Here is a 21,386-nt window from a genome sequence, read left to right as displayed (position 1 = left end):
AAAAACAGTAAAATCTCAGCTTTTTTTCAATGGGACAGCCCATCATCTTGAATATTTGAAAGAGGGTACCTTGTTTGGAAAGAGATTTTTCATCAAAAAATCTCTGCTTTTTTCGTGAACACATTTTGTAATTAATTTTCTACCTTATATATATATCAAATTGTTACCGTACATTTTCTATAAAAACTTTAGAAAATTGCAATCCAAACACGAAATATTCTACACAAAAATGTGCCTTTTCTATAATTATATGCATCTTCTATATTGTATGGTGTACAGTGCAGCTAAACAATGGACGGACAGATACGTATGGATCAACATAACATGTGGAGTATTTGGGAGGCAGAAGAAATGTTGATGGAGACCGGGGACAGGGGAAGCGTGGGATCATATGAATAGAATAGCCTAATCCAAATCAATACATTTGGCAGCCGAGGTCGGTTTCTTGGATTGATGAAAGTGATGTTCTCCAAAACGAGCGACTGACTTATCGCCTTAAGACAAATAATTAGGGGTGTGTAAAATCGAAAAATTCCGATTTACCGATCGAATTCGAATTGAATTCGGAATTTTCGAAATCGATAAATCGGAAATCGGAATCGAATTCGGATTTTCCGAATTCATATATTTCGAATTTGGTTCGAATTCGGTAATGGAGTTTTTCAAATCGGAATCGAATTCGGATTTTCCGAATTCATATATTTCGAATTTGGTTCGAATTCGGTAATGGAGTTTTTCAAATCGGAATTTCCGATTTCGAATTCACAATTCGAAATCGGAATTCGAATTCCGATTTCGATTTCAAATTCGTTTTTAATATATAAATATATTTTTTATACATGTAATATAAAATTTATACTATATAATATTATATAAATTTTATAAAATTTATAAAATTTTATAAAATTTTATAAATTTTATATTATATAATAATATATAAATTTTTCCGAATTCGGTGAAATCGGTGAAATCGGAATTTACCGAATTCCGAATTGAATTCGGTACGAATTCGAATTCGGAATTGGTGAATTCGAAATCGAATTCGGTCGAATTACCAGGTACCAAAATTTCGAAAAATTCCGAATTCAAACTTCCGAATTACCGAATTCGAATTCGATGCACACCCCTACAAATAACGCATAGCTCTCATCCAATGTTTCTTAATTGCTAGTTAAGCAAAGGACGAGGAGTCAGTGGATCAATGGGCTTCAGTCTACACACGAATGAATTGGGTTTAGTTGATTTCGACATGTTTTAGCCCATAATGGAAGCTGCTTTAGCCCATTCAGGTAGACTCTCAGCCCATTGTCAGTTTGTCCGTGCATTGGATGCCGCTAATTACTAATATTTTCTTTTTTTTTTTTCAGTTCTCTTTGAATACATTTTCGAATCATATTTTTATCTTATATACATTACATACATCACCTTAGTACGTCTCTTTATAAAAACTCCAGCAATAACAAATCCTAACTTTCTCATGATCAATATATTTTTTTTTTTGGTCAAATGTCAACTTTTATATGTAAACAATAATATGGCTACATACAAATGTACTACAAAAAACTAGCTACTGCCAAAGAGTCTTCATGCGCGGCATTTCTAAACCACGTAGGGAAGCTTCTTCAGCGTAATTTCGTTAACAACAAATTTTGCCAACCTATGACTACACAGATTGCACTCTCTTCTAATAAAAAGAAAAATTGCACGTTCAAAATGTATACTAAAGAGCCTGATGTCATTAAAGTACTATTAATTAAGAAGATTACTGCAAGTTAGAGGTGTTAATAATAACCTAATTATGTTGATTCATTCAAATCTGTCCATCAATACTCCGCTTAAATCCGTCCGTTAATTTCAAATGGATCTAAATGGGTATTCAATTAAAACCATTTAATTGATGGACAGTGGGTTGATCCGACCCACTCATTTATAACCATTTTAAAATAATTATACATTTAAACTCAATTTTTTAGTGAGGGTTGTGCAAATAAATTTGAATTTCTTATCAATTTAATAATAATAAAATATCGTTATTTCTTGTCAGATAACATGCAAAAAAAAAAAAAGTAAATTTTAAATAACTCATAAATAGGTAATTGAATATAATGGTATACTCATACCCATTTACAATGACTTCACTTGGCTGCACTAACTTATGAGTTTATAGAGAAGTTTGTATTGATGAGGAATGGAACAATCCTCAAGGTGTCTAACACCTTTGTAAAGTCTCTTGGAGCCGTTGCTCTACAAGTGTAAAGTTATGTTTTGATCGATATATTCCTATCGTTTCAAAAAAAAAAAAAAGCTTGGAAGTCAACAACGCTACAGGAAAGAAGAAACAGAAGAGCTCAAGGAGAGATGAATGTGATGTAACAAAATTGTGGGGCACTCTCTGTTGATATCTCTTTTAACTTCGAAGAAGGTCATTATAACCAATTTACAGGATTCAACCATTCGAGATAACATAAACATTAAAAACTCATAAAATCAATAAATTTCAAAGCAAAATATACTCCTATTCACATCTGCAAAATGGAAAAAGCACATTATAGAGACAAGGCAAGTTGAGTTCTTTGGTTGGTCAAAAGAGCAGATTCTTGTGAACGCGTGTGATTCAATAAAGAAACAGTAGTGTAGTAACGTTTCTTGCATCCCATTGAAATGGAAACAAGACAACACGATTTCCCTTCTTTTTGATTGTTTTTACTAGGACCAGGAGTCTTCTACTTTCACTGGGTTTTAGTAGGCACTAATAATAAAAAAAAAGGTACAATTTGGCAACGTTGCGTAGGCAAAGCTACTGTACAATTTGGCCAATGTAGCTGGTCAAAAGAGTCAATGAGGGTGTTGCCAACCCGAGTTAATATATATATATATATATATATATCAATGAGGCCCACTTGGGTTCACCTGCATCCGTGGGTCAAGTATCATATACACCTGTGGTCCATCTGGCCGTAGATCCTCATCGGATAATGGATCATCAGACGTAGCTGAATCGAATCCAAGGGCCAATATTCACGGACCACTTACTCAATTTGTCCACAGGAACCAGAAGATATACGAGAAACCCGCAAAGAAGAAGACACCAGTGGTCAGACTGAGACACTGAAGTGTGTCATAGACCGTACCCCACCTCTTTCCTTTAACCCCACTCAATTGTTAGAAGTCAGAACTCGAAATGGTAAAGGGTAAAGAGGAAAGAGTCCCCCAACCCTCCACCCTGGTTCCGGTCATAGCTCACCGAGTCACAACCCCGGCAGCCTCTCCTTTATTTTACCCCACCACTGTCCACTCCTATTTAGTGGAGTACTTGCTAGTTTAACACCAGATAGGCCTTGATTTCAACTGATTTTTGGACGCGATTCTGGCTTTTGATTCTAGAGAATCTGTTTTGTGATGTTTTTAACTAATTTTCTTATAGTTTTTGGGTTTTTTTCCCCCTAAAGCTAGAACTCTAAAATTATAAATTACGAGTCACTTGCTTTTTAAAATTTAATTTTGACTTTTTGAAAATCAAAATTATTTGAGACAAAGCCCATAATTTTTCGTGTTCGACACAAGAGGTTTACAACGAGTTGTTTAGATCACAATGAGTTAATCTAGTGTTGAGGATTAAGGTGCTCTCAGTGCTCCTAGAAAATATGTGGAGATAGTGGCGTATTTACATGCTAATTATGAATAATTCTAATCAGCACAAAAGTATTTATGTGACATAAACGTAATATGCTTTCCATTCAAAATCTTTTTTCTGGAAATCCAACCTCTCAAAATAATTGTTTCGATCGACTCCACAAATGTCAGAATGAATTTATCCTAATACTCCGCTCGTCCCAATTATTTAGTCATGTTTCGAGAATCCAACTTTTTAAAAATAGTGGCTTGATTGTAATGTTTGTATTTCTCTTTTCAATTTTACCCTCACAAATTTAAAATTTAAGTTAGAATAGTAACATGCATATGATTAATAAGAAGGGTTATATTGGAAAGAGAAACTAAAATATGATTTGACTTTTTCAATATGACAAATATTTTAAGACATTCCAAAATAAAAAGTATGATTGAAACGGAGAAAGTATTGATCTTGCCCTTTTTGCCAATCACGTGACGTAGTTGCATGGCCAACTAATTGCACATTCTTGAAGGGATAATGCAACCATTTTAGAAGTTCAAATTATCAAATTTCAAACACGAATAACCAAGAACTCACAAAATCAAAAACATTAAATGTTGGTGGCACAATAATATTTCATTTTGATATGACTTGATTGTCACATTTGCATTTTTTTGATGGCCCAAACTAAGCTTAGGTGTAATTTTTACTTGATGTGCTTATACCCCCTAAACTCTAAACTCAAGTGTAATTTTCACTTGATGTGCCTGTGCCCGGTACCCCCCGGTTGGCCAAAGCAGGATAGTTTTTTTTTGGGATAATTTCAGAAACCTCCCCTGAGGTTTCTGACATTTACACTCACCTCCCCTATGGTTTGAACAATTACACTAACCTCCCCTGAGGTTACTAATCCTTTACAAATTCAGTCCAAATGATTAAAATATTGTTTTAGAAAATGAAATTAGAATTTTGTATCTGATTTGCTCTTTGTGCTACATGTCCAATGAATGACAAAGTATTACAAATTAATTAATAATTAATAAACTTTAAGGAGCGTAGTTTATAGGCAAATATGTATTACTTATTTAAAGTACCAGCTCTTTACAGGTATTTTACTTTCAAACATTTACTTTATTACAAATATTTATTCTCAAATACAGATTTCTATTTACTCTCAAATATTTAATTTTTGTTAAATAAAAAACCTACCTGTTTTTCTTCCGTAGAAATATTAATATAACACTTTTTCAATTTTAGTTATAAATATTTATGTATTTAGCATAAATTAAATGATTCAGGATAAAATACTCATAAAGAGCTAATACTTTACTCATGTAATGGATGAAAACCATAAAAAATTAATACTTAATGGGCCATTTCTTTTTTAAAAAAATATTTAATTTATATTAAATAGATAACCTACTGATTTTCTTTTTGCGAGAATATTACTGTAACACTTTTTACTTTTTAATTACAAACGTTAATATATTTATCATAAATTAAATATTTGAAAATAAAATATCTGTAAAGGGCTGGTACTTTAAATAGGTTATATGCATTTGCCTATCAACTACACTCCTTACTTAAATCAATAAACTACACTCCTTATATTATTTAAAGTACCCGCCCTTTACAGATATTTTATTTTTAAATATTTAATTTATGATAAATATATTAACATTTGTGATTAAAAATTAAAAAGTGTTACAGTAATATTCTCGCAAAAAGAAAATTAGTAGGTTATCTATTTAATATAAATTAAATATTTTTTTAAAAAAGAAATGGCCCATAAAGTATTAATTTTTTATGATTTTCATCCATTACATGAGTAAAGTATTAGCTCTTTATGAGTATTTTATCCTGAATCATTTAATTTATGCTAAATACATAAATATTTATAACTAAAATTGAAAAAGCGTTATATTAATATTTCTACGAAAGAAAAACTGGTAGGTTTTTTGTTTAACAAAAATTAAATATTTGAGAGTAAATACAAATCTGTATTTGAGAATAAATATTTGTAATAAAGTAAATGTTTGAAAATAAAATACCCGTAAAGAGCTGATACTTTAAATAAGTAATACGTATTTGCCTATAAACTACGTTCCTTAAAATTTATTAATTATTAATTAATTTGTAATACTTTGTCATTCATTGGACATGTAGCACAAAGTGCAAATCAGGTACAAAATTCTAATTTCACTCTCTAAAACAATATTTTAATCATTTGGACTGAATTTGTAAAGGATTAGTAATCTCAGGGGAGGTTAGTGTAATTGTTCAAACCACGGAGGAGGTGAGTGTAAATGTTAGAAACCTCAGGGGAGGTTTCTGAAATTATCCCTTTTTTTTTTTTCAAATTAGTTGTTGACCAGACTTGATCCTTTTCTCAACTTAACCGTGGTTAGGCTAGGCGTAGAATTGACAGATAGCCATAGCCTTAGCCAATAGCCAACCCCTACTCTCTTTCTCCATCTTTCGACCTCATTTCTTTTCTTTCGTCACTGCCCGTCTTTTCTTCTTCAGCTAAAACGACTAAAGCTAGCTTCATACAAGGATAAGGTAAACTTATGCATATTAATTGTAGTGTACTCATATTCAGATATTTTCTGCATGAGACATCTTCTCCCGGGTAGAAAGATTGAAGAAAGACACATAGCTAGAGGAAAAAGGAGGTAATTTTTGTGCACATGGTCCTAGAAAGGTGTGTTTTAGCTTAGTGGATTTTGTTTCATTTCTGGTTATATATAATACCATCTGATTCTGCTAAAGAGGCGGCTTATCCATTTTATTAAGCTTGCTTGCATCAAAGTGAGAGCTAAAGTTCGGTCTTTCCCATATGTATATTGCTATGCTATGAGTGGAAGATACATGGTAGGAGTATTCAAGATGGATTGCGGTGTTTTACTACTTTTTTTTAAGTGGCTCTAGGATCTAGGAAGAGACAAATATTTGTTATTGAAATACTACTAGTATTAAGTTTGTAATTCCTTTTTTTTTTTTTTGTGAATTTGAGAATATTAATCCAATACATATAGTTGCATATATGGAAGTGGAGCAATATGTATTGGCCATGTTAGAATTTCGGTAGTCAGGTGGGGAGCTAGTATATCTTGTTTTGGTGCTCAAGAATTTGTTTGGGAATTGATTGAAAAACATATTTATGGGTAAAAAGAAAGCGGTGAAAAAGACAAAGGAGTTATCAGTCGCAATAGCAGAATCATCATCCCTTGATGCAGAAGGACAGCAGCAGCCTCTGACTCCTAGGAAAAGAGGAAGACCCCGGAAAATTATTGCTGAGAAAACTGAGGTGGAAGAAGTGAAGGAGGAAGAGAAAACAGCACAAGAGGAGGAGGCCCATGATGTTGAAGGAGGTGATTCAAAGAAAGTGAAAACAAGCGATGAAAAAGAAAAAGGGCAGCCATCAAAGATGAAAGAAGACGCCACAACGACGACGATGACAACAGCAGCAGCAGCAGCATCATCCTCTTCAAAAAAGCAGCTTTCGGCTCCAAGGAGCAGAGCCAGGCGCAAAAGTAAGCCAAGGAAGAGCAGCTAAATCTCGTAGTTGTTGGTTCCATTAATTCTTTCTTTCAAGATTTTTTGGTTGAATGGAATTCAAGAAAGAAGATTGGAGGAAAGATCATTAATGAATTAATTTGCCCTTTTTTTTTTTTTGCCTTGTGTGGTTTATGTTTGCTAAACTAAAACACCCACCAAAGGTGGGGTTTGGTTTGGGGAATCGTGCTAATGGTTTAGTATTTTGTTTCTTTTCGTTCTGTTTTTCATTTTTTTCGTTCGATATTAATAATTAATTCAGCGGTTGTCTTCCACCTTTACACTATACTTGGTTCTGGTTTTTCATTGCCTTGTGCTGAAGTCTGCTGAAATCCTGTGAGGTAAGAAAATTTGCAGCGTTCTCATTAAACTTGGCCAACATTAAACAGAGAAAAGCTTGTAATCCAATCAAGGCCGTACAAATTTTGTGTTGATCGTTCTCTACACTTTACCGTACTTGCACCATTAAATAGTAGGTCAGGAACGATGGTGAATACACACTCTTTTTTTAGCTGACATGTATACTTTGCTGAAATTGCAGGTACGTACGTTATAAATGATAGGATAGATTATATGGTCAGAAATGAAAACATCTCGTATAGCTTTTGTGTGTGTGGTTACACTCTGAAGCATCTTTTATACCATGCAGTATTGATTTAATTACTAAATCCTTGGTTGGAACCAAATTCAGCTAGTGCTGGTGGTGCTGTTCAAATTAACTACCTCATGCTTGGCATCTACTTTTTTTTTTTTTTTCCCCCTAGAAACGACAGACCTATATCTATTCTATAGTATGGGTAAATGTATACTATGGGGAATGGGGAAAACCTGAAAAGGTTCGAAAAGAAATCGGAGGGGACTGAACCACCTATCGGCCTCGACGATCCGGTAGCTACTTGAGATGGCATGTCACATTTAGTGACAAATGGTGGGAGGCAGGATCTGAATCTTGACCTCTCATTTCATCAAGCCTTGACGCTATAGTGGTGGCCATTGAACTAAGCTCAGTGGTTCATACTTGGCATCTACCAGTGTGTGTGTTTTTTTTGGAAGTTTTGTAGTATTTTATTTGCTGTCCACTGATGCTAGTTAAATAAATGTCATGGGCTTGTTTTCATATGTATTTGCCAAACTGTACTGCGTTGGCTGCATTAGTCGTGCCAACTCGGACAAATTTGCATGTTAGTGCAAATTTCCATTGCGTTGTTCTTGTTTTCTAGTCTCGAGTGAAAAAGAAAGAACGGGAAATGGTCTTTTGGTTATCATTTGCAAGCAAAGATTCGGAGCCATCACGCATGCCATCAAATTCTTTTTTAGAGTTAATCACAGTTTTGCTTTGGATCTCTGGGATAGTCAAACTTTTCCACCTCCAGCATTAGTAGTAGTAGTAGTCCTCCTCGTCTCATCTGAAAATTCTGTTTCCATTCTTTCTTGACTACGTTTTTTTCGTTATTGTACTCAAAATTTTGAAATTAGAGCTAGCCCATCTTATTAAATTCGCGTATTCCAGGAACCCGGAAAACAACTCCCCACCAACACCCCCCTCCCCCCTTAAAAAAAAAAAAAAAATTAGAGAAGAAGAGGATAAATGGAGCACATAAGTCATCCAAGTGAACTTTCTCCTGGGGTAGGGCCATTGGACGTTGATTGGGAACAAAATCTGTGACAGAAAAGCAAGAGAAGAAATGAGGCTGGAAACGCAACTGATAAGTGATTGGACAATTATTATCAAAAGCAATCGAGTATTTTCCATGGAAGACTAGGCAAATAATGGTTAAAACGGCGAGCAAGTAGAAGGCAGCGTCATGGTGCGCCGTATTCCGTTGCCATAGGTAGCACTTTGCCGACTGTCAACGATACCCCTTTTTCTCTCAAATCAAATCCAAGCTCAAGATTTCTCTGGCCCCAGAGGATGATGCTGTAGTGATCAATTTGCCTTCACCCTCGAGTCCTCGTCTTAAAGAATCGTGATGCTCCCTGGTTTCGCTCTTTACAAATTGAACTATATGGAACCAATGGTACACACTATTTCATCCCCACAAAGCTTCACCATGGCCCCAAATATATTAATGGACTCTGTTCAACTGCAACGTAGAAACTCGCGTATGTAGAAAAGGGGGTAGTCTTTTTTCTTTTTTTTTTCGGACACAGTGAATATTCGGGATTCAACGGAGTAATATTCCGAACTCGACTAATCCCACTGTGCTTGTGCCCCCACCTCCAGAAGACACAAGACATTAACATGAGTCGAACCGCGACCATCCGATGCCAGGACCTGAAAAGGCTTCCCCAGCACCAGCCAACCCTAGGGGAACTATATTTTGGGGAATTGATAAGACTTTGGGAGGTTCTTGTCCTGTTTGAGCGAGTTGAGACTTGAAAAGAAAAGGAGGGGAAAGGACAATTATGGTACAGGAGGAGAAGCAACGGGAAGGGGACACAGACAATCTAACAAACAAAACGTCGCAGTGGTCTGCACATGCCAAGAAAATAAGTAACAGAGAGAGGACAAAGATCATTAGCAAGTCAACGCGGTTCATAAATAAGCACTACCACCAACCATTTGCATAATAAAGGAATACTTTGATGGTAAGATACAGTAGTACATCTGTTTGTTGTAGTTGTGTTTGTTGCATTTCGTGACTATTCTACAGAATTAACTTTCTAAGTGTACAGTAAAACCTGATTCTGCAAACAAAACTGCAGGCTGCTCTACCCATTCAACTTTCTCTCAAGGCGAAACTCCAACCTGACCGACCTGTTTCAGTAACCAAAAATAGTTCCACACCCGCTCAGCGACTGTTTTTGTGATGCCGCTCTTTTTTGTAACGAGTTTGCTCTGGATCAAAACCACCTTCCTCTGCTCCATAGACTGCCCAACTTGGTGTTGGCGCCATGTAATCGTTGCTAGTGAATGATTTTCCGGAAGCCACCTGAATTTTCAGAGAATGAGATAGACATTAAATATGTATGCATGCTACAACGTAAATTTACTTCACTGGGAAAAGTTGCATACCAGGTCGTGGAATTTTTCATAATCTATCCATGTGTACCATTGGCCATCCACCTTAAATTTCTCCACTTTAGCCAAAAGAACGCAACACGAATGTACATGCTCACAAGCAACCGCATACTCTCCGTTGCTTCTCCGACATAATGCCTCAGAAAACTCCTTTACATCATAATGCCAAGGCACATTCTCCATTGTCAACTTCGACGTAGCAGACCTGTTATAAAAGTGTTCAGTACTTCACTTCCAATATCACTGTCAAAATAGAACAAAAGGCCATTTGGGGAATAAGACCCTTGGGGAAGGTTTTCTTTTTCTTTTTTTGGTGGGGAGGTGCAGAGGCAGAGGAGAGAATGCTAGGTTCGGAACTCACGATCCACAATAAGTAACTCCTTTTATTTCAATGAAATCGGGATTCCCAGTGCCAAAGAGGCTAGAATACGCATCTACATCCTCTGTATTCCAACCTTTGACTAAAGTCAAGCGATAAACCGTCCGCTGTTGTTTGTCTTTTAAAGCTTTCAGGGACTCCTGATTAAGGCAAAAACAGATAGGGCAGAGTTACATTGAGGCAGCCAGGCATCCCAAAGCTAAACTAAAACAAGTAGAAGCTCCTTGTAAAAGCACATCTTTCCTAATTTCTCCCTATTGACAATCAAAGACAAGTTTGAACACTTGGAAGGTTCTATGATGATAATCACGCAATCCAACTGGTGCTAGAATTGAGGGAATCCCATTCTCTTTTTTTGTTTTTTAAGCCATCTAGCATTCATCCAAATGGTTCAGAAAAGAAGAAAGCCTAAAATGGATAAATAATAGGTTTCCATATCATAAAGAAGAAAGCCTAAAATGAAATAAATGATAGATTTTGATATCAAAATGAAGAAAGCGTAAGATGAAACAAATTATAGATTTCAATATCACGAAGATTCTCACAACAAATCGCTCCCAAAAATCTCCAAACAACGGCCGATCAATAGCTTTCAAGCTGTCCTTTGTTGCAGCATCTACACTAACGTATAACTGCATAATCAATTGAAAGAAATCAGTGACAATTAGCACCAAAACTCAGTTAGATATTTAAACAGAACTGAAGACGGAAACAAAACAAGCAAACCTGTGTAACAGGCTTCAGCAACTTGATCTTTTCCGGAAACTGTGCATTTGTCACTAAAAAAGTAGAAATCCGTCTTCGATGCAACTCATCTACCAATGTATTGATCTCAGGATACATGATGGGCTCACCAACAAGAGACAAGGCACAGTGCCTAGGGGCAAGACCCTCTGACAGGCGCCCCTCCTTAACACCTGCAGGTATATATGCCTCTTAAGAACAACGCTAACAGTACCCACACATCATCCAGTTTTCAGGACAAAACTTTACACTAGGGTAACAACTTTTCATCAGTTTGAGCGGTTAAACATGGACTAAAGAGGAAAAAGCCTAGATAGTGAAGTGCTTTAACTAAAAGCTCTCTCACCTTTATGCTATTATACCATGCATTTAATTGAATGTTCTAATTCTCTTACACGAACGAGAGCTACAATGATACTCCATATGGGAAAAAAAGGTTGATGCAACCTTAATACTTGCCTGGAACTCCTTTCATTTGCCTTATCATTTTGGTATGCAACTCAATAGCTGTATTCACAATCTCTAAAGGATCATCCATCTTCCACTGCCAACTCTTCCCAACAGGATTTGTGTGATGCCTCCAACAGAAAACACACTTATTTGCGCATGCTAAACTCGGAGTAGCCTCCATGCATCTAAAGATTTGAAAAAGGATATAAATTAATCTCTACGAAACAGAGAAACATCCACAAAGTCATGCACCAACAAAAACCTGCACAGCTTATCAGGAAAGCATCTGCAGCTCTTAACCGCTAAAGCGCTCTTAGAACAGTTCTAAGTACAACAACTACCTTCTCTAAGAACAGATAACCTATAGGCTAATCATGTTAAAAATTTTACACAACAATTCAACAAAAGATTTACAATCATGTTGACTGGGGTTTACTTTAGGCTCTATTTAGTTGAGAAAGTTTGTAGTTTGGAATGCCTTTTAAGAAAATTTTTAAGGCTGTGAAAATGCTTGCGACCATCTCACACATGAGGATCTGAAAGCTTTTACTTGGATACAGTAATGACATCCACATGATATAAGGTAAATCAGTGCTCAAGCCAGAGGAGACATATCTATGTAGTCTAATTGCAACTCTCAAACGACCAATAGTACAATAAGTGTCAAGAGTTGATAAAGTAAACCTGTGACTCTCAATCCCATAAAATGAGTGCTTGTAGCAGCCTCCACGGCCTCTTAGTTGAGACTTGGTCCATCTACAAAGCTTGACTCCACTGTGGGACCCGATAACTTTATACCCCTGCAATAGCCATAACATAGCTGTGAGTTCAAAAGCGATGGAGGACTTTACATACAGATCTACAGAAAACAAAATTAGATACAAGATATGCAGGTACATAATTGGCCTTTCACCATAATGTAACATGTTAGCAAACTAAGAAACCCAACAAAAACAAAGTGATTCCGCATGCATAATAAATCAAACAAGCTGAAATCATCCCCCATGTAAAGTCTCAAAATTCACACAAAAGCAGAAGAAACTGTGAAATCCAACAGATATTGAAATAAAATCATAGGAAAAGGATTTGCAGAACAAAATTACCAACATAGAGGATATTAATAATGTACTACTAGAGCATAATAAGACTAAAAATATACATCTTCAAATATGAGGTTGAAGGCCAATGACGAAGATACAAAAATTTAACTAAATTATAGTCAACGGATGTATTCTATAGTTTACCATCAGACAAACATTGTTACATTAGAAGCAGCTTTTGGTACTTCAAATAACTTATACCCAGTCTGAAGGCAAGCCATGATGAACAGACGATTTAAGTCTCATTATTTCAAAAAACATACATTAAACTCCGAAGGTGCAAAACTTTTTTTTTTTTAAATATCAATCATGCATCCTAGATTCTTTAATATCTGAAAAACAGACACTTCATCGAACTACCTGCTTCTCCAAATTTGCCCTGATCACAGGAGTCACCATTGCTTTCTTGCCAGTCACACCATTCAATTCTCCATTAGCTTTAGCCTCCACCATCTCCTTCCTTCTTGAAGGTCCTTTACCAGCAATATCCTCAAGATCAACAAGCTCCGACTCCCCATCATTCTCTCCTTCCTCATCATCCTCATCATCATACTCCTCTTCATCACTCGCCTCACCATCAACGCCATTCAAATTCCCAAAATACACACCATTTTCCTTCCAATTATCCTTTAACGCCTCAACGACTTTCTTACTCCACCCATCAAACACCTTATCCAAATCCCCGCCGTCCACATCACCTTCACAAATCTCCAACAGCTCCTTCGCCCCTAGTTTCCTCAAGTTCCCCGACAAGCCTTTCCCCACAGCATTGAACGTCTCCCCATAAGCCCTACTCCCAACCCCAAAAACCGCAAATTTACACTTAACCAGCAAAGCAGCGCCGACCCGGAAATCCTCCGCACTTTCATTCACCCAATTAACCAGAAAGGCCCCATTTTGCGGGGGCTCCCCATTTTCCCACGTCGAAGCGATTACTAAAACGAGGGTTTCTCTACATAGGTCTTCCGGCTCGTAATCTTTGGGGTCTATAAGGTCAAATGGGAGGTTATTGAGGGTCAGTAGGTTGTGGAGGCGTTGAGCTAGACCTTTGGATGTGGATGTTTGAGAAATGAAAAAGATTTTGCCTCTGGTATCAGGGTTTAGGGTTTTGAAGGTTTTGAGACGGTGGAGAAGGCGGCGGTGGGATTTGTAGAAAAGGAAGAGGGTGGTGGCGGAGAGGAGAGTGAGGAGGGTGAGACGCGTAGGGGAGAGAGATGGGAACATGTTTGGAATTAAATTCAGGGGTTCAGGTGGTCTGTCATATTTCTGACTGATTGCTCTGTTTCTGATGATTGCAGTTACAAAATGTAATTATAAGACTCCAATAAGGCCGGAAAAAAAAAATGCTATACGGTTATTTTTGTTTATCAGTTACTATTATCAATTTTTTTTTTTTTTTTTGGGCAGAAAACAATTTTGTTGCTTAAGAGAGCAGATTTTTTTGGAGTAATTTAATGACACTTTTGTTAATGTCGTAAAGTTGCAAGAAGTTTGGAATTTTGAACTTTTATTGCACTTAAATTACTTACATAATAAAAAAAGAATAGCATAGGTGTTTACATTGCAATTTTCTGCTAAAATATTTTTAAGTATTTTATCAACATATTTTTTAATTATTTTTTTTAATTCATAAACATCAAATCATTATTATATAATAACTTTAAAAAATAGCAATCCAAACGAGTAGTCATTATACAATATCAACATTCTCAAACTCTTAGGCCTAATTATTATACAACATGTAGTTTTGCAGCAAGACAATCATCCTTCCCAACATAGATTGCATTTAACTGAACACAAAGTTTAGAGAAGGCACAAGGTACACGAATTTGAAACGTGAAAAGAAAATTTTTCATATAAACTGATGTGTATTGTTGCAGTACATCTCAATGAACAGAGTCGAGTCAAAACATCTCATGAATACAGCCCCGCATGCTGAATGTAGACACTGTACAAACCATCTTTCTTTTTCATTAGATGTCACAACACTGTACCCCAATAGAAATCAACACCACAACCAGAAAACATTCTATTGAAAGTATCCTTTGCACAATATTTTTACACCCCGTCCCTATAGGCGGGTTTGGGGTGGGTGGATGAAAGTGAACATTGATTCTGTTTGCAGCTGGATGATGAAAAGACAAGGTATGTACATCTTCAACAGAATTCGCTGAGATAACAGCCTTTCTTTTCATACCAGTCTTCATCAAGCAATTCTCAGCTACCAAGCTTGGAGGGGGAGGATAGCAGTCCAAAACTGACAATATAGTCAATACAACCAATAATACCTTCATGGTCGCCACCCGGTCTTCTGTGCACATAGAATACCCTCCCTATCCTTGCCAAATGTCAAACGAATCTCCCAGTGCAAGCTCCTCAATATTCCCTCAAGTGGATCAAGAATTTCTACCTTATCGCGTATGATCGCCCAACCACCAGGCCGTAGTATGCGGTCCATCTCAACAACAATTACTACAGGATGCTTACACCTGCAATGAACATTATCTTGGAATAACCCACACATCCATCAAGAAGTAAATGTTCCAAAAAATAACAACGGTTAAGAGAATCTAGAAAGAAAATCTTAGAATTTCCATTAAAGCATTCTTGGAAGTTTTTTATCCAATTATTCTTGTAAGTTTTTTCTTCCTCCTCACGCGTACAAGCAGTGCAAGCGAGTTGAGCTTTTAAACATCTGCGCTTCTACATAACAATTTCATCTTATGTTCCAGATAAATGAGTGAGAAAGGCAACAAAAAAAAAACCCAAAAAAATCTTTACCTTGTAAGATCAGCAATCAATGACTTGTCTGCAACATAAAAGCAATAGCCAATGAGAACATAATGACTGGAGAAAAATTCCTTCTACCTGTTTTTAAGTCTTGAGAAGAGATGATCAGCATGCAGGAGATCATATGATCTTGGATAGCTTCCAAAAGACTCGCACCAGTCATGATATATGCCGATAAGGCCACGCTCATAGATTATGGGAAGTGTGTCAGGTGCATGTACAGGGACTACATTCATCACCCACACCTTCTGTTGTGAAAGAGCAGCTGCAAACCTGTAAAGATGAATTGAAATCAGAGTCCTGCACCTCTTCTGGTTCTTGGTTTTAACCACCATTTTAAAGTTGATGATGAACATAGAGATACAAAAACAGTTATGGAATAGATTTTGCTATTTGGAACTCTGGCCCCTTCCTCTTCACATCAAGATTCCAAGAAAAACATATTTCAAGAAAAGGAAATCTTATCTGGGCAATCTGATGGCATACCCTCCATTTATGGCTTTCATGTCCATTACATTCCGGATGCTGGACCAGTCGATGCCCATTCCGGTTAGATAGGAGTTGTTTACAATTGCTTTCCAGTGCTCACTTTCAGCAATCAATTTCTCTCGATTGTTTATCCAGTCCGGAAATGTTTCAAGCCTCTTTGGCCAACCCTCTGGCCACTCGGTCCCACGTTCTTCTATGGAAGATGGAATGGAGTGCAAGCAATTCTTTATTGAAGCATACCTAGTACACAAAAATGTGGAAAAAACTATAAATAAGTTAGCAAAATGTGCAGTTGTCCAGATTCTCACAAGATCTTTTAGAGACTACTATTATCCATGTGACCGACAAGTGAGGTAGAATATCGTGCTTAATCTTGTTGTTTATCAAAACCAAGATGTACGATCCAAACTGGCTAGTTATGTCTTCAGATGACCAAGATAAATAACACGTCCATTTTGGACAGGCTGTTGAAGTATACTTCAGATTTAGTGCACAATAGTGCATGCTCTGTATCATTCAAGTGAAAGCTCCAAATGATCTTTACGGCAGTGACTAATATACAAAAATTTAAAACCATATAATAAGGTTCCTTCACAATTCTTGTTTCAACTACTTGCAACATAAGAATAAAAAGAAAAGTGACAGGGACATCAAAACATAGAGAGGCTGTTATGCTGAAGAGTGCATGTGTTTCACCAGCATTACCGTCTTTGCATCTTCTGGCAACCTGATAACATGAGGGAAGCAAGTAACCACACCTCAAAGAAAGAAAAAATAACCAAATCTAAGGATGGTGACAGTGCTACACGCCAGATGTAAATGATACACAGAAAAGTGAGTTCTTTACAAGACAAAAGACCATCCCCGCTTAGAACTTGAAAATGAGATATGGATCCTATAAAGAGTGAAAACCAACTTACCAGGCAGTATCTGGATTCTCATTTTCCTTGCATAGAGGTGGAACCTTTTTCCTTCTCAATTCATATATGTCATTTGATTCTGGCTTTTGATATATCTTAACATCAATGTCACTGACTTCATCACTTTTATCAGCCAGGATATTCCAACAAATAGAGGCTGTAAGTTTGGACATGGCTAGAGAAAGGGATAAATGACATCAATAAGATGTTATTTCATGAAGAAAAACAATTTTGGTTATTGAATGGAGCAAGAATATAACATAAAGGCAAGGGATCACACAGAGGAACTAGTTTTACCTCTTCAAAACTCCGCAAAATTCAGTCAGGAACTGGCTAAACTTCTTAAGGAGTCTACCATTTTGCCTTTTACAGCCATACATTATTCTGTACAAAGGTTTTACTTCATATCATAATATTCTAACTAAATCTCAGGAGTTTTACATGGACTTCACCACTCAAAGGAACTACTTACGTATTCTAAGACAGAGACCAGAGTTGGGTGTTCATAAAACGATGACTATATGCATTGTCCGAACAAACTGGTTGAATAAATACTTTTGAACGAGGATTTTTAAGGTTCTACTTGAGCTATTCCGAGAATTTGCAGATTGCAACTGGAGATGAAGAAGACAAAAGTATAACAATCCGAACGCTCTGATGACACAAGCAAGAACAGCTAAAGAAGAAGAGAACAAAAATTTTTGAGAGGAACAGCTGCTTAAATATAGCTGATGAAACAAACTGCTGCTTTAAAGAAAAAGAATTTTTTCTCAAAGCCAAAAGGGAGAACCTTCTTCAATTTCAATGCTGTCATGTTTGCTTGACAAGATGAAGTATCCTCCAGGCCTCAAAATCCTATTCATCTCCAGAAGAAGCCTGCCCCCTGAAAATAAAACCCTCTGACATATCAACTATAATTTCTAATGAAACTCAGGTGAAACTAGGAACAGAACAAAGATAAGAGGACACAGACCATTAGAATGCCATGATATGCTGCATTCGCTGCAATGAAGTGCATCAAAAACACCACTAGGAAAGGGAAGACGCCGTGTTGCCAATGGGCTAACTACTGCTGGAAAACCACGCTCAAGGGCAAGCTGTGCTAGGTCCACTAAGTCATCTTTCAAACCTAGAGTAAGTGCCAACACATTCTTCTCAAGTAGAGAAGCCACAAAGCTTGAATCTGTGCATCCAACATCCAGCACTACACGAATATTATTTCCCCATTCAATGTCTGGCACCATCTACACAGTCCCGCCAAATTCAATTTCATATCAAGCACTTAGTTAATGTTGTGCTAAAAGAAAGTACTTAATTAGAGGTGATGAAAACTAACATAGCATACTAAAAAGATGTTGCATAACAATTGAGTTGGAATCTTGGCTTTCAAAATGTACTCGGTACTATGTTAAAGACTTAGGTATTGCAAAATGACACACAACACAAGAAGACATGTACACCAAACACAATTCAGAATGAGCACTTGCTGAATGATATTATTATTTGGATAACACATTTTCCAAAATTATTGGTACATTTAAATTTTAATAAATCATTATTTACCCTTGTCATAATCATCTCAGATTGATCATCAGATATGTAGCTGTATGACATATTCATATAAGAATAAGAAGAGTTTCCCTCAGCATGAGAAGGCCAGTTTAATAGCTTGTTTCAAGACTTGGGCAAAAACCGCTGATGCATTAGAAATCAATAGACCTTTCTGAAAACCGTAAACATACCAGCAGTTGTAACAGCCAAGCCCAAAAACTCACCTCTTCAATGGATTCCAAATAATGTTGAATTCCACCCTTCAGTGCTGACTGATTTTGCGGGAAAGCCAGATATTCTCCAGCTTCAACTACCCAATTCTGTGACTTGACAAATGCAGACAGTTTTGGATGTGCTACATTCTTGTACAATATCTGCCAGTTTTACTACAAGTCAGAAGAATAGAGAACTCAAAACAATTTCCGCCAATCAGAATCTGAGGTTGCGTACCTTTACTTTACTCTCAGGCCATTTTACTGGAGTCCCATAACCGTCAAGGGGAAGGGGGACAAGACACAAAACAGATGTTTTGGGGCAGCTTCTCTCATGATGCCTATAGCTCTGCAGTTTTCCACTGCTACTTTCAATGTCAATACAAGGAATGTAGTTATGCTTGCTTCTTGTACTACATAATTTCCAAGAATAATGTGCTTTGGGATCGAATAATGGCCCCAATTTTTTTTTCTTATTCTTCTTCGAATTTGTTGAATCTCCGCTATCATCTTCGACTTTCTCCACTCCTTCCTCGTCCAAATCCAAAGCATTAGCTAAATCAGTATCCCCTTGGACCCCTTCCCCCTCATTTAAATTTGCCTCACCATTTTCTGTGTCTTCTTCACTGCCATTCACATCCTCATCTTGCTTTTCTTCCTGCAAATCATCGCTCTCAGATCTCTCCTTTTCTGGAATTTTCTGCTCACCAGCCTGTTTGGTATGCCTCGGACTTTTATCCCCTTGTTTCTTCCCTTTTGGTACATTTTTCTGATCTTTATGCATATTCCCAGATTTCAACGGTGGAGAACCTTTAACCCTTTTCTTGTCTTTTTCTTCCAAGATTTGACCTTTCTTTTCTGAGCTACTTTCTTTACCATTCTTGAGTTCGTTCTTGTTGAAATGAACCCCAGAATCAGTAACTCTTCCATTTGCAGATACGGGTTCAGCAAAATCATCAAAAGTCTCTCTTTGGGAAGTCACAGAAAATTTGGAGGGTGAAAAAACAGACCAAACAAATACAAAACAAAGACCCAAGATTACTACTGCAGTTAACTTCACACAGAACCCATATGATTTATAAGACCGTTTTGCCAGCCGACCAAACTTTGCTATTGCCATAAATGTTTTGTGTCTTTAACATCAGTACCTGCAACCCCAGCAATCATCTAAACCAATGTAAAATAAACTAGGGAAAAGTATCTGGGAGCCCAAGAACGATGGAAATGCGCACTTCTGGACGGTTAAGAGGTGGAAGACAGTGAAGTTTTAACTGTAAAAAGAAGTGTAGAAGGAAAGGAAGATCAAGAAGTGGATTCAAAGAAACGAGAGGAAACCCAGGTCAAGTTTTAGCAGTGGGAATCTAATTTAAGATTCTAACGATCTGGTGATGCAAAGCAAGCAACTTAAGATTAACCCCCAAGATGCCCGGGGTTGTATCGTAATTAGGATCTAGGAGTAGCATTAATAATAGTATTACTTATTTCTATTATCTATGGAGATGGTTAATAAAGAAGGAAGAAATTTAGCAGTAAATCCATCCATGTTCTTATACTAGAACATATAAATTTCGAGATTACATCGTGTTGGCAATTGCCAATGTTATCGGGGGCTGTCTTTGCGAGTTTCTGGACAGCAGGAGGAAAGATGGTCAATGGCCATTGGCCTGCACTTAAATATTTAATCAAAACAATTTTAATTAGCCTTCCAGTCATGGTTTTTCTCTTTCGATTGTCTGGAAAATTAAACTCATACTAAGATTGATTTGGGAGAGTTGTTCCATAATATGTGATGGATGATCGGATGAAGTTGTACTTAGGGTGGCCACTGTTAGGATTTGAACTAGTATCTATAATTTGTTGTATCGAAATCAAAACCAAATTTTGGAAACCGGAATCGAAACTATAATCGTAACTAAAGATTTAATTTAGGTTTACCAAAATTTTGAATTAGAACAGACAATTTAAAACTTGTTCAAATCGTATAGAACAATATTTGCTACCTAAATTTACTTCCTCCGTTCCATTTTTTTTCATCTATTTTAAATTATAGTTTACTTTTCAATTAAAAAATATAATTAATTTTTAACTTCTCTAAAATGCTGTTATTTAATATACTTTGTTATCACTAAATATTAACCCACCTTATTCAATAATTGTTTTAATTCATGCCTTGAATAATACAACTTTCTATCAAAATTATTGTTATAATTAATGTAAAAGTATCTTGATTGGTTATATTATTAATATTAACGTGAGGGTGTTTTAGAAAAATAATATAATAGATTTACTTTTCCAATAAAGCCAACTAATTTTTCTCAAATTGTGTGCAAAAAAGAAAAAAGACTCTCAAAGTGAGACTAAGAAAATATTTGATCAATTTAGAATTCAATATCAATAGTCAACATCTAATACCAGTAATTCCAATCCTAAACCAACCATCCATTATCCCATTCTATTAGTAAGTCTATATTCCATGACTAATATAAATTCAAGACCAATCTAATATTTTTTTCATAAAATATACATCAATTTTTCTTTTTCTTTGCACATAATAAAAC

General features: G+C 36.3%; 3 protein-coding genes across 4 annotated transcripts; 1 reads left to right on the top strand and 2 right to left on the bottom strand.

The window, feature by feature from the left end:
* The first annotated feature begins 6,080 nt into the window (after positions 1 to 6,080).
* Positions 6,081 to 7,285, top strand: LOC113749528 (neurofilament medium polypeptide-like). The gene has a single exon (XM_027293294.1). The coding sequence runs from the start codon at positions 6,777 to 6,779 to the stop codon at positions 7,170 to 7,172; it is 396 nt and encodes a 131-aa protein (XP_027149095.1). The 5' UTR covers positions 6,081 to 6,776; the 3' UTR covers positions 7,173 to 7,285.
* A 2,381-nt stretch (positions 7,286 to 9,666) lies between these two features.
* LOC113749889 (S-adenosyl-L-methionine-dependent tRNA 4-demethylwyosine synthase) lies at positions 9,667 to 14,132 on the bottom strand. Its single transcript, XM_027293764.1, has 8 exons — positions 13,227 to 14,132; positions 12,451 to 12,566; positions 11,776 to 11,951; positions 11,299 to 11,489; positions 11,118 to 11,204; positions 10,555 to 10,712; positions 10,188 to 10,398; positions 9,667 to 10,104 (listed from the first exon to the last, which is right to left on the bottom strand). Exons 1-8 carry the CDS (start codon positions 14,088 to 14,090, stop codon positions 9,964 to 9,966), a joined length of 1,944 nt encoding a protein of 647 aa, XP_027149565.1. The 5' UTR covers positions 14,091 to 14,132; the 3' UTR covers positions 9,667 to 9,963.
* A 560-nt stretch (positions 14,133 to 14,692) lies between these two features.
* LOC113749501 (probable methyltransferase PMT28) lies at positions 14,693 to 20,296 on the bottom strand. Of its 2 annotated transcripts, none has more exons than XM_027293257.1 (8): positions 19,067 to 20,296; positions 18,841 to 18,990; positions 18,039 to 18,309; positions 17,856 to 17,948; positions 17,066 to 17,240; positions 16,143 to 16,385; positions 15,735 to 15,929; positions 14,693 to 15,355 (listed from the first exon to the last, which is right to left on the bottom strand). In XM_027293257.1, the coding sequence occupies exons 1-8, from the start codon at positions 19,946 to 19,948 to the stop codon at positions 15,157 to 15,159; spliced, it is 2,208 nt and encodes a 735-aa protein (XP_027149058.1). In that variant the 5' UTR covers positions 19,949 to 20,296; the 3' UTR covers positions 14,693 to 15,156. The 2 variants fall into 2 exon arrangements, 1 of the variants encoding a protein (XP_027149058.1); XR_003464538.1 differs by having other exon boundaries at positions 15,266 to 15,355; positions 15,648 to 15,929.
* Between the last annotated feature and the right edge of the window lie 1,090 nt (positions 20,297 to 21,386).

The sequence above is a fragment of the Coffea eugenioides genome, chromosome 10 (assembly GCF_003713205.1).
Source record: "Coffea eugenioides isolate CCC68of chromosome 10, Ceug_1.0, whole genome shotgun sequence".
Classification (NCBI taxonomy): Eukaryota; Viridiplantae; Streptophyta; class Magnoliopsida; order Gentianales; family Rubiaceae; genus Coffea; species Coffea eugenioides.
Note: the sequence above shows the minus strand (reverse complement) of the source record. Positions and strands in the feature narration are given on the sequence as shown.

Excerpts from the sequence above, each read along its gene's own strand:
- LOC113749889 (XM_027293764.1), bottom strand. The coding sequence starts at position 14,090 with ATGTTCCCATCTCTCTCCCCTACGCGTCTCACCCTCCTCACTCTCCTC. Across the intron at positions 11,952-12,450 it reads TATGGGATTGAGAGTCACAG|ATGCATGGAGGCTACTCCGA; the intron begins GTTTACTTTATC and ends TCAAATCTTTAG. Across the intron at positions 10,399-10,554 it reads GGAGTTACTTATTGTGGATC|GTCTGCTACGTCGAAGTTGA; the intron begins GTGAGTTCCGAA and ends CTTTTATAACAG.
- LOC113749528 (XM_027293294.1), top strand. The coding sequence starts at position 6,777 with ATGGGTAAAAAGAAAGCGGTGAAAAAGACAAAGGAGTTATCAGTCGCA.
- LOC113749501 (XM_027293257.1), bottom strand. The coding sequence starts at position 19,948 with ATGGCAATAGCAAAGTTTGGTCGGCTGGCAAAACGGTCTTATAAATCA. Across the intron at positions 18,310-18,840 it reads ATTTGGAATCCATTGAAGAG|ATGGTGCCAGACATTGAATG; the intron begins GTGAGTTTTTGG and ends GGGACTGTGTAG. Across the intron at positions 17,241-17,855 it reads CAGCATTGAAATTGAAGAAG|CCATGTCCAAACTTACAGCC; the intron begins GTTCTCCCTTTT and ends CCCTTTCTCTAG.